General features: G+C 37.6%; 1 protein-coding gene across 1 annotated transcript; it reads left to right on the top strand.

Moving 5' to 3' along the window:
- The first annotated feature begins 3,778 nt into the window (after nucleotides 1-3,778).
- Nucleotides 3,779-9,142, top strand: tank (TRAF family member-associated NFKB activator). The gene is made up of 8 exons (XM_053328569.1): nucleotides 3,779-3,899; nucleotides 4,860-5,001; nucleotides 5,318-5,426; nucleotides 5,619-5,689; nucleotides 6,858-6,916; nucleotides 7,026-7,144; nucleotides 7,650-8,041; nucleotides 8,680-9,142. Exons 2-8 carry the CDS (start codon nucleotides 4,903-4,905, stop codon nucleotides 8,851-8,853), a joined length of 1,023 nt encoding a protein of 340 aa, XP_053184544.1. The 5' UTR covers nucleotides 3,779-3,899; nucleotides 4,860-4,902; the 3' UTR covers nucleotides 8,854-9,142.
- The last annotated feature ends 2,202 nt before the right edge of the window (nucleotides 9,143-11,344 follow it).

Below are 11,344 nucleotides of genomic sequence, written 5' to 3'. Positions count from 1 at the left end.
TTCAGCCTAAGTGTTTTAGATTACATTAATGTGTTGTGGAGCTGCAGAGAATCATTATTGATGAGTCACACAAGAGTAAAGGAAAAACATCAAGTTCTTTGAAAGACAGAAAGAAAAAGAAAAAGAGACAGAGAGATCAAACACAGCAGATCGCCACATGAAAGAGAACAGAGTATTCATAAATCTGTCTCATCAACTATACACTTTTCTTTGTCTGGTTTACTCTTACCAAGCCATGACGTGATAAAGAGTGCATAGCAGAAATATTTTATATTTTCCTTCAATCTGATTTTCTGGTTGTTTTTTTTGGGAACATATAAATATCCAGAGCAGCCGCCCATGGGTAATAGAATTTCCTGCTCAGGAAAGAATGAACAAAGAGAGGATTGAGGATTGAACAGAAAGAAAAAAACAACATGATGGGGCTCGAGGTGAATGAAATGACTCATATGCCTCACCCAATGCTCAATGATCAAATCATCGCTTATCAGTATACCACAGTATGAATGACATTTATTTTTTACCAGAACCACAAGAAAATGGTTATGTCAGATTGCCATAAATCGAGAGTTCAAAGCAGTCATGAAAAATATGTGAAACCCTTGAAATGGCCTGCTGTTCTCTTGCCTGAAGGAATTTGGGGGTTTTAAAAAACTGAATTGGGGTTGTTTGTGTGTAAGTCATTCTCAGCATGAGTAGAGGTTGACGTTGGAATGTCAGTGAGGGTCATAGATGACAACCTTTGTGGAAAGACGCTAGGAAAACGATCCACGGAGGAGCCAGGCCACTGGCGCCCCACTGTGCTGGACCGGCCATACAAAGATCTGCAGACCACTAATTCATACCCAGACTGATGATGGAGACAAGAAATGCTCATCCACTTATCCTGTTCTGTCCTTTGTAGAAGACAGTTCTTTATTAAATGATTTAAAGACCAATTTAACCTAACACATACCCACTAATGTATAACAATTTAAAACCCAAAGAAAATGTGTGAGCTGTTTTGAGTGCATTTAAACAAGAAATATGAATTTATGCATTTAGCCAAGAAATATCAACTGTTTCCAATTTTGTTTCCATATAGTATCAGCGTAGCACAAAAGTTGAACCTTTACCGGATTTCTTTCCCAGAGAGGAAATAAATGTGTCAATCAAAAATTCCAGCATCTGCACCCTCAGGCCAAGGTTAGGTAACAGACAGCCGTGTTAGACAGTTAGGTAATGAAATATGGAAAAATATCCAGAGAGACGCACATGAAAATAGGAAAAGTTCTGTATTGTAGTTTAAATGCATCACCAGCACAATTTGATGCAAGATGAGCTGTTTGGAAATATATATGAAAATATATCTCTATGACAATTGCAGTAAATTATAACACTTCATCACTTTTGTTAAAATATTGACATGCAAAAAAAAACCCCAAAAAACTTTTATTTAAAGGTCACACATATTTTATTATGAAGTTGATTGTTAAACTGCTCTTTTACTGACATGTTTCTATGACTTATTTCATTTAATTTTATAGTTAAGTGGCACATCACCACTATGTATCAAAAGTTAGAGAAGTGACATTAGTCACTGTAACATGTTTAGAAGATACTATATTTCACTGAGTCACTCTTAGCTGCCATCTACTGGTGAGTTTTTTTTGTGTTACTGGTATTTCTCGGTGTGAGCCTTGTTGGGGAGACAAAGCTATCGCCACAGAACACATTGCAGTCTGGGACATGGGTGCATTTAGTTAAGGTCACAGGTTATACAGAGGATATATATGAACTTTAATCATGTGCAGTCATACCTCTACATAAAACAGTTGGGGTTTGGGGAAATGTAAAGGCGGTAAACAGTAGGGGATGCAGAGGGCAGCTACCATGTTTCAAAATATACAAACTTCACGAGGCAAAACACTGAATTATTCATTACTACTGTGTATTCATGCTGCAAAAAATGTCTTTATACATGGGAAAATGTAATTAAGCTGTATTGTTGTGTTGTTTAATCAGATTTTATTATTGTGGTGGTGGGAGATACAAATAATGTAATAATTTACTTAAAATAAAATGTTTTATGATGATGGCTTTTAAATGAAGTGAAAAGAACCCAGCAAAACAAAAGCAAGAAAGAAAATACTGTGACTGAAACTGATCATTGTGGGGGGGTAAATCAAGTATTAATGTATGAGTCTTTGTTTCTTTGTAAAAAAAAAAAACTGCCACTCATTTTACAATGACAACTGAGATAAGAAAATTCACAGTTCTCACTTATCGGGGATTTCATAATTTTGACTCTGAAGAGGTGGCATAAATGCATTGGAAGGAATGTACTGAGGCCTGAACTGAGTGTTGGCCTCAACACAAGAACTTCATCCCATGCAGTTAACTCTGTGACCACACATCACCTTTTTTGATATCTTCAGAGAGCACCGTAGATAAACAAAGCACACCTCTGTATACTGGTTGTCTGTTGAACTGCCAGGGTAAGTGTCACTGTGTATTTAAAAATAAATAAATAAATAATGTATTCATTCATTTATTATACATCTTTTCAAATCCAATATACTGTATGGTATATCTCACGTGTTTGACGGTGTAGCTTGTGCTGTTATTACAAGCTGATGTCTCTTTGGTAATCGATTGTATGGTGGCAGGTGTATTAACTTGTCTATAGGTAAGCCTTTTGGTTGCAGTTTCATCCCTGAATGATGAGTAGAGATTAAACAAAATGTCTGTGAAGACTTTCAGCCATCTGTGCCATGGTATATCCAGAAGGTGCAACATCTTTCTACAACAAGTTGCTATTGACTCCACCTTTCTGAATATAGATGAAAGCAAAGATTAAATCTCAGCAAATAGCAAGAAATGCCATCACAATTTACCATAGTCCTCTGTGATTTCTTCATATGACTTGTTTTGGCAGTTTTAACCAAAATATATTAAGTTAACTATCATAGAGAACTAAGAACGTAATGTTTTGACAATTTAGAAACAGAAGCCAGTGAATACTGTTTGCCATTTATGCTAATTATCATTTTCAGTATATTTTACTTTTATATAAGGGTTAGTTACTGATCTATAAATCATTAATAATATATTTGTTAACCATTAGTTACAGCTCATAAACCCCTTGTTTGATTGATTAGCATGGCTTAACAAAGTCTACAAGTTGCAGTCAAACAGTGCACACAACACAGAGCAACACATGTCCCATTTGTGTCAATTAGTTAGTTAGTTAGTGACAGTTTGATGAAACATATAGGAACACAGCACAAACAAACAAATAATAAAGATTTCAGTTGACAGATCCCCTATACAAGATAGGACTACATTATTACTAGAATAATCTTGTACCTAGTTGATATAGTTGTGCAGGCCAATAAAATTACAAAAACCCAACAGACACACAATTGGAGTTGCAGTGTGCTCACTTCGCAGGTTTAAGAAGATATTTTTATATTGCCTTGTTTTTCTTGTATATCTGATCTTCTTTTTGCATGTGGATGTTGTTTTTTAATAAGACAAGGCAAGCTGAGCTAGAAGTGGATGTGACATAATGTAGACAGACAGAAAACAGTTGGAGAGTAAAGTGAGTGTAGTTTGTGGGACAGCTTTTCGCACAGCAGTCGTTTGCAGACGTCGAGCTGGAAGAACCCTCAACCAGCTAACCACCCTGCGCTCCTCAGAGCTGCGCGCTGATTGGCTATGATCGAGTAAAGGCGGAAGTCCACAGAGCAGGGGGATTCCCCGAGGGAAGTTCCCAACTCACAGAGGCTATGTAAAACATACATTGCCATATCCTCTCTAGCGCTTCGTAACTTCGCCTCGGAAGATTAAACCAGGCGACGAAGCTGGCGGCGGTGTCAACACAATTAAATTCAACTTTAAGCGTTACTCGAATGAAGGTAAGAGGAGCCTGAGTTGTAAGCTGATATATAGAGTTGATGTTGGGTCACTTTATTCACCGGTTGAATGGGCTATGCTGCTAACTAGCCAGTTACAGTTTACAGAATACGGAACTGTGTTGATTACGTATTGGACGACACTTTAATAATGCTACACTAGTGTCTCACACGGCTCAGACGCCAGACTCAAAGTCCTTTTCTAAGTCAGTCTTTCAGCCTTGCTATGTCTTTACTGGTGCGTTGCCTGGTATCACTGACAGCTACTGTGCTACTATGGCATGAATTATGTAGATTGATCAACAGTTAATGAACAGCAGCGTTGGGTGATAACAGCATATTTCTTGTTCATGTTAACTGATTCAAGAGAAAGTAGCTATGGAGCTGCAACTGCCTCAAAATTGCTCAAAGGTTTTCTGAATAACAGTGGTTATATTAGACAAGAAAATACTGTATTTAAAGACCCAGTAAGGATAACTTTGTTCAGAGTTATTACACTTGCAGGACAAGAGGTTGTAGATGCATGAGTAACTTGGATTTATTTGACATCTTTTCAATAGCTCATCAGCATCTTCATCTCTTAATTTTTCTCAGAAAACCTTAAAATGTGAATATTTATATGTGAATACAAGTTGGCTTTTGCACAAAAACTGATAATCCAGCTGCCAATATTCTAGTGAGTAAAGATTAGGAAATATGTTTACTCAATGTTGGTACAATTTTGCCATTGCGTCACTTGTTTACATAAATCAACCAAATAATTTGGCACCACTTTAAGGATTTAGTAACTTTCTGTTTATTATTGTAAAGGGTGTAAATGCAGTTTGAACACTGTATGTGCATGCAGTACATTTTAACACAAGCATGCTTTTTTCCTTTAAAAAATATTGTCTTAGGGACTGTGTTTCTTTTGGAATGAATTCTTGTCATGTTTTAAAACATTGACTGTGCCTTCACTCATAGGGCTCATGTCTGCTCTGTCAGTGATGATTGTGGAGCACACGGCATGGAAAGGAACATTGGAGACCAGCTCAACAAAGCTTTTGAAGCTTATCGCCAGGTCTCCATTGAAAAGGACAATGCTAAAAAACAGCTACAGCAAATGGTAACGACACGAAGAGATCTGCTTTTCAAACATTGTGTGAAATGAGCCAAATCTTAGCAACATAGCACAAGTAATTAGACAAATTACTTTGCAATGCCAGTACTACAGGACAGGTTTTGTAATTGACGTAATGTAAGTGTGTTTACTCGTTTTATGTCTGTTACAGTCAAATGGCAATAAATGTTTTTTGTTTTTTTTAAACAACATGCTAATTACTCATACGTTTATATGAAAATGTGACATGCACAGATGTATGGGCATAGACCAGATTGCAGATATTCTTGCTAGAAAAATAATGGAAACCTCATTTTTACAGACTGAATATTATGAGCAATACACTCAAAAACTTCAAAAGCAGATAGACGACCAGCAGCAGTTGATTTCATTACTTGAAGCTCAGTTGTCAGCAACAAGGAAACCATCAGGTTAGTGAGTTGTGCCAGATGAACTCTGCTCACATTGTATGCTGACAAGATAATGTACTCTTACTCTTATGAATTGCATTATCAACAAATTGTGATGGAGTGTCATACTTCAGATAAGAATGCATTACACTGAATGTGTTTCATCTAGCATCTATGTACATACTGTTAATTTGCACTCTTTTGGATTCTAAGGAGAGATGAAATGTGAGCCTTGCAACCATCTCGTTGATGGGGCCAGCACTTATAGGAAAACACAGTACCCGGTATGTTCACTGTGCTAATAGTGTGATCTGTCTACATCTGCATCTATGTGGAAACTACAATATAATAGCTCCAGAACTTTGTTTTTCATTCTTACAAATTATGCATGAGCATACAGTACATAGAGCTTCCTCTCTCTCTCTCTCTCTCTCTCTCTCTCTCTCTGTCTCTCTCTCTCTCTCTCTCTCTCTCTCTCTCTCTCTCTCTCTCTCTCTCTCTCTCTCTCTCTCTCTCTCTCCCTCACACACACACACACACTTTTACTTAGGTCACTTTTGGGGACATTGCATAGACCTGCATTCATTTCCTGGCGCTTAACCCTAACCATCACCACCACTTGCCTAACCCTAACCTTAACCACTGACTAAAAAAAACCCCAGCTTTTTTACCCCAATTAACTGGTCCTTAGTCTGAAATTTGTCCCAGACAGTAGGCTATGACAGACAGACAGACAGACAGGCAGACACACATGCATGCACATGCACATGCACGCACACACACACACATATATTGATAGCAGTTCTGCTTGAATTTACTGCACTCGTGTCAACAAGGACGTCAAATGTGGACACTGTTCCATTATCCAACAATTGTAGAAGTGACTCTTATATGGACTGTGTGTGATCTATCCGTACTGTCAGACAACTTTGACCATTGTCCTTGTGACTGTAGGGATGTTAGCATCATCATTTAAATCACTTCCTTCTTTTGTCTCTGTAACTACCTGGCTGTACAACTCAAGTCAACTACACTACTCTAGTTTTTCTAACCCTTGTTTACACAGTTCAAAGGTAGTTTGAGGATGATTTCATGACAAATTATAGGATTTCTGTTCTTGTTCAGGGGTTTGCATTAATAAAAAGGGAATGTCAATATGTTTTCATAAATTTATCATGCATTTAAGGGGAACTTGGTGCTATGAAAGTATCCACTCTCTGTTTTACTCTACACAAAAGATGTATCCACTTTTACTTCAGCAGATGGTGCTAGAGGATAATATCCCTACACAGTTCAGCAACTTGAGCTTTACTGTTATTATTACAGTCAGACAACATTTTCCACCAGTGGACTGATATTTGTACTGTATGAATAAAATTGAAGATGTACTTACAATATGCCCTCGGATATTTTTGCTAATGATCACTATAAATGTAATGTGTCTTTTTTCAGGAGAATATGGGCACTGTTGCTGTTGCTCCTATTATGCCAGTCAACAGCAGCGTTGACTAGTATGTGTCTCTCCTTGCACAAAGACTTTTTTAAAAAACAAAACAAAACATGAACATTACAATTAAAGTTTGCATTATTTTTCTTACTCTTTATCTATTTGTTTGTCAGTCAGGACATGCTGGATGCATTTGAGGCAATTCAAGGGAAATTCCGGCAGATTCAGTCTCTAACCAGACGACAAAAAGATCACCTAAAAAGATTCCATGGGGGAAATGATACAGCAAATGGTAATATTAATATTTTCTATATTAATAAAGTATTTATAGTCGTTTTGCAAGGCCTGAACTGAAATACTGTTATTTTCTTAATTCAGTTATCTAAAAAAAAGTGCTTAATTTAAATATGTTTGTATATGTCACTTGTCAGTTCACAAGCTTTTGCTTTGTTTCTTTAAAAAAAATTAGATAGCAGCACCTTAACTAGGATTGTACATGAATGCCCTTTTGAACCATGACTGGCCACCTCATAAATACTAATTCCACTGACAAATGCACAGTGTTGCCTCTGTAGACTAGCTGTAAAATTAATAACATAAATGTTCATATAATAAGTAAAATGAATGTTTTCTGTATTACATATTTGAAAGGACATTCAAATGTTTTTGAGATTTTTTAAGAAGTGTGCAACATCTCAAATCAGTACCAGCCTCAAATATTCTCTAAGCTGGACTGCAATACATGAACATGTTTACTGAACAGAAAAACTGTAAATTTCAATTGTTTTTTTCTCCAGATCAGCAGTTCTCCATGCCTATCCAGTGCACAGACCGTACAGCAGAGGCAGAGACACCCTTTTCCTCAGCACTAAGGTCAGCAGTGGAGATCCCACTCCCGCCTACATCTCTGGCATCTCGCGGCGCCAGTCCTGAGGACAGGGACTTGGTAGACTCTCTCACCAAACTCAGTGTCAAATTCCCGCCCTCTGCGGACAGTGAATATGACTTCCTGAACAGTACCCCAGAGAGACACATTGCTCTGCCCATGAAGCGGCCTCTCAGTAGCATCCCCTCCGCAGTTACAGAGGAGGAGCCCGTGGAACTGCCCATGCCTTTTGTCTACCCTACATTCTCCTCCCACTCAACATCATCTTCGCTCTCCCAGGAAAGTGTACGGGGACCCCAGCAGGTGAGAATCACAGGAGAAGGTCTGAGAAAACTAGTAGCAAATTATCAGTTTCTGATTGGTCTTTGCTAATGGAGGAGTGAAACAGTGTGAAGTCCAAAAAAAAAAAAAAAAAAAATCCCCTTGGCTTAAACTCGAAACGCATTACTGTGTAATGAGTGCTGATTCTTTTTTTACTTAAGCATGGATGCTCTGGTTATATTTGGCATATTTGCTGCAAAGTGTGAGCCAGATGGAAGCACATTACAGTGTCAGTATCTGATGAAACAAGTATGATGGCTAAGTGGGATTTTATTTGCTGATTTGTATAAATGCCTAATAAAAATTGTGAATGACATGCAGTAAGATCAGAAAGTTGGTCCAGTTTTTCATAATATGATTCTTTCCCTGGATTACATCAGCACATGCATTTATAGTAGGCATGAACATTTTGATAGCATGGATGACCTCATAAATAGTAAGATAATTTAACATTTGAGAACAGCTTTTAGCCTTGTTCATACTATTGGGTTGACAGAAGACATGTTCTTGTATTCCTTAAAGTAACAGATACTGGTCCAGCATGCTTTAATAGAGTGAGTGTAAGGATTGTTTAGTGTATGAATAATATATTGTTGTCTTTGATTCATCCTGCTCTGCAGCCTCTCTGGAGCCCTGAGCTGTGTGATGCAGTTGACGTGGGGACAGAGCTGGTGGCGCCTCAGAGCAGCAGTCCTCCTGATAAATGCGCTTTCTGCCACGCTGTGGTTCCTAAGGACCAAATGAACAGCCACCTCTATTCGCATTTCTCTGCTAAGAATGAAGCGGAGAATTGACAGTGGGAGCAAAGACTGACGGGCCAAGGCCTCAAATACACCTAGACTTACTGTATTCATGGTTCATGGTCTTGTCCTACCTACCATGAAGTACATGCGCTGTACTGGATTTGAAATGACACTGCAATAAGACTTGAATCCATTTATTTAATGTTGAAGAATTGAATGGTACAGTTTCTCCCCCATTATATTTTTCTAATACTGTGCTGAGATTTTACTCTAGTAATAAGTGACAATGATGCATAATATGGTATATATGAGCAAATAAAATCAACATTTACTCTTGCAACATTTTTATCATTTGAATCGTTTTCAGCGTGCAAATATAACATATGTTGTGTAAGTGTAAGTTTCTTTAATATGTTTATACATTTTATTTTAAAACACAATCTGCATTAATAATTTCCTGCATCATCATAATTTTAAATAGAAAATCGCAATAATGCAATTCTTGCTAGTGAAATAGACACCTTTTGCCTTTTTTCTTTAGGTTGGCGTCAGGATTTTATAGCTCACATAACACCTGCATATGTTGTGTATTATAAATGCTAAAAATATTCATCAAATCACTCAAATGTTTTCTAGATTGCTGGACATGTTGATTAGCAGTATTTTCACATGAATTCCCAGCGCTCTTCCAGGTCGTATGCATGCACCAGGATAATTTGAAACAGCTGTGCGTCATCCTTAACGCAGAACTGGAAAGATGTACAACTTTTAAATCAGTTAAAAAGTTAGTTTGCCATATGTTCATTGAAATTGGCTTTCGCAGATAGAAATATAACATTAGGCACTAATAACAATTTTCAATTAGATGCCCAATTACCCTGCTACTACTAATGGTTTTACGTTTTGACATAGTTATTCTTATGCATTTACCTAGTTTAATGGATGAATAACATGATATGGCGTAATGCTTTACAACGTGATAACATAAGACATTCTACATGTGCAGATTTCATTATTAATATACATGTACATGTAAATAATTGTGGATTCTTTTAAACAGCAGCACCAGCTTTTGACTTCGGCAATATTTATTCACACCTTTGCGAAACAATTGCAGTAACTTTCACTATTCAATCTGACAGCATTTGAGGAAATGGAGACACAGCGCGTGTTCAACACTTTGTTGAACAGAGAGGACCTTGCAGCCCTTCAGCTATGGGCTGGTAACACCAGGTATAGTGTAGATGAGTGTGGTGTGAAGTCTGCAAACAACCTTTTTTTCCTTCTTCACAAGTGTTGGGTATTATAAATCATTTCTAATACTCAAAACTACTCAAATACTGTGTAATAGGCTGATTGATTTGTTATTTCAACCTCAACTGATATTTGGCACTGTGCATTTCGCTGTGTTTCATAAATAGCTCAAATCTCCCCAACTAATGAGTAATTAAGATGGAGAACAGCAGAAGTGTCTCTAAAACACTGCTAAAACACAACTTATTATGTACATGAAGGAAAAGAGTGATCATACTTGGTGTATTTACTAAGGTGAATAATACGTATTGATCAAATATGATGTGCCAAGTGTGAGATGTTTATTTTAGAGTGACATAAACCACATCATTTTACATTTCACATCTCGACACGGACACTGAGGGGAGAATTTATTCACATTTTTCTGGCAAATACATATCCCTAATGATCCTCTCTGGTTAATCTGTGAAGAGTTGAACATTGTGCAGCCTGCATGCTTTTCTCTCTGGGATCATGAACAGCTGCTTGCTCATAATTATGTTGTCATTCATTGTTATTTGGAAGAGGAAACTTGTACTGACAGCTAGGATTTTTTTGTGTGTATTTTTGTACACTGCACTGTATCTTTACTTGCTTATGTGTATACATGAATTTGAGCTGTTTTAGAAAAGTCCATGTTAGCTTTAAGACATGGTTATTGGCATTGTCTGGTCTGATGTGCCATCCTTATCCTTGGGACATTTATGATTACAGGCAGCAGATTTGAAAGAGATTTAAGATATATATATATAAATATATATATATATATATATAAAAATGAAAGAGGACAAAAAGGGAGGAAGATATGGATTGACACGGAGAAGTAGCAGGCTGATTACAAGGTGTCAAAATTGCCAGGAGCAAGAAGGTGAAAGCAATCAGGGGTGAGAAGAGTGCAGCATTCGTGAGGGGCAACTAATTATCCATCTCATTTGTGGAGAGAAGCATTTGAGGCAGCTCTAGCCCACTGAATGGTGACAGATTGGTGCGGAGGAGAGGGGAGGTGTTAGAACAATGGAGCCCAGCTCACCATCATTACTGCATGCTAATCAGCAGTGCTTGTGCACCACCAGTCGGTGCTGCAGATAGTTCGGGGAGACAGGGAAGTCACCGGCTTCAGGGGACCACAGTCATTTCCAAGTAGAAAGGAGAGGGAGGAAACTGACACACAGTATATATGGGTTGGCACTCTCCCATTGCTTATTTGAACTTGTAGGTTATCCTATGTAAAGGCCGATATCTGTGTTAT

The sequence above is a fragment of the Scomber japonicus genome, chromosome 11 (genome assembly GCF_027409825.1).
Source record: "Scomber japonicus isolate fScoJap1 chromosome 11, fScoJap1.pri, whole genome shotgun sequence".
NCBI classification, from domain to species: Eukaryota; Metazoa; Chordata; class Actinopteri; order Scombriformes; family Scombridae; genus Scomber; species Scomber japonicus.
This window is presented reverse-complemented; position numbering and strand designations above follow the sequence as displayed.

Coding starts and splice junctions, on each gene's coding strand:
- tank (XM_053328569.1), top strand. CDS start 4,903: ATGGAAAGGAACATTGGAGACCAGCTCAACAAAGCTTTTGAAGCTTAT. Junction 5,002..5,317: donor AAAAACAGCTACAGCAAATG/GTAACGACACGA, acceptor TCATTTTTACAG/ACTGAATATTATGAGCAATA. Junction 8,042..8,679: donor GTGTACGGGGACCCCAGCAG/GTGAGAATCACA, acceptor CCTGCTCTGCAG/CCTCTCTGGAGCCCTGAGCT.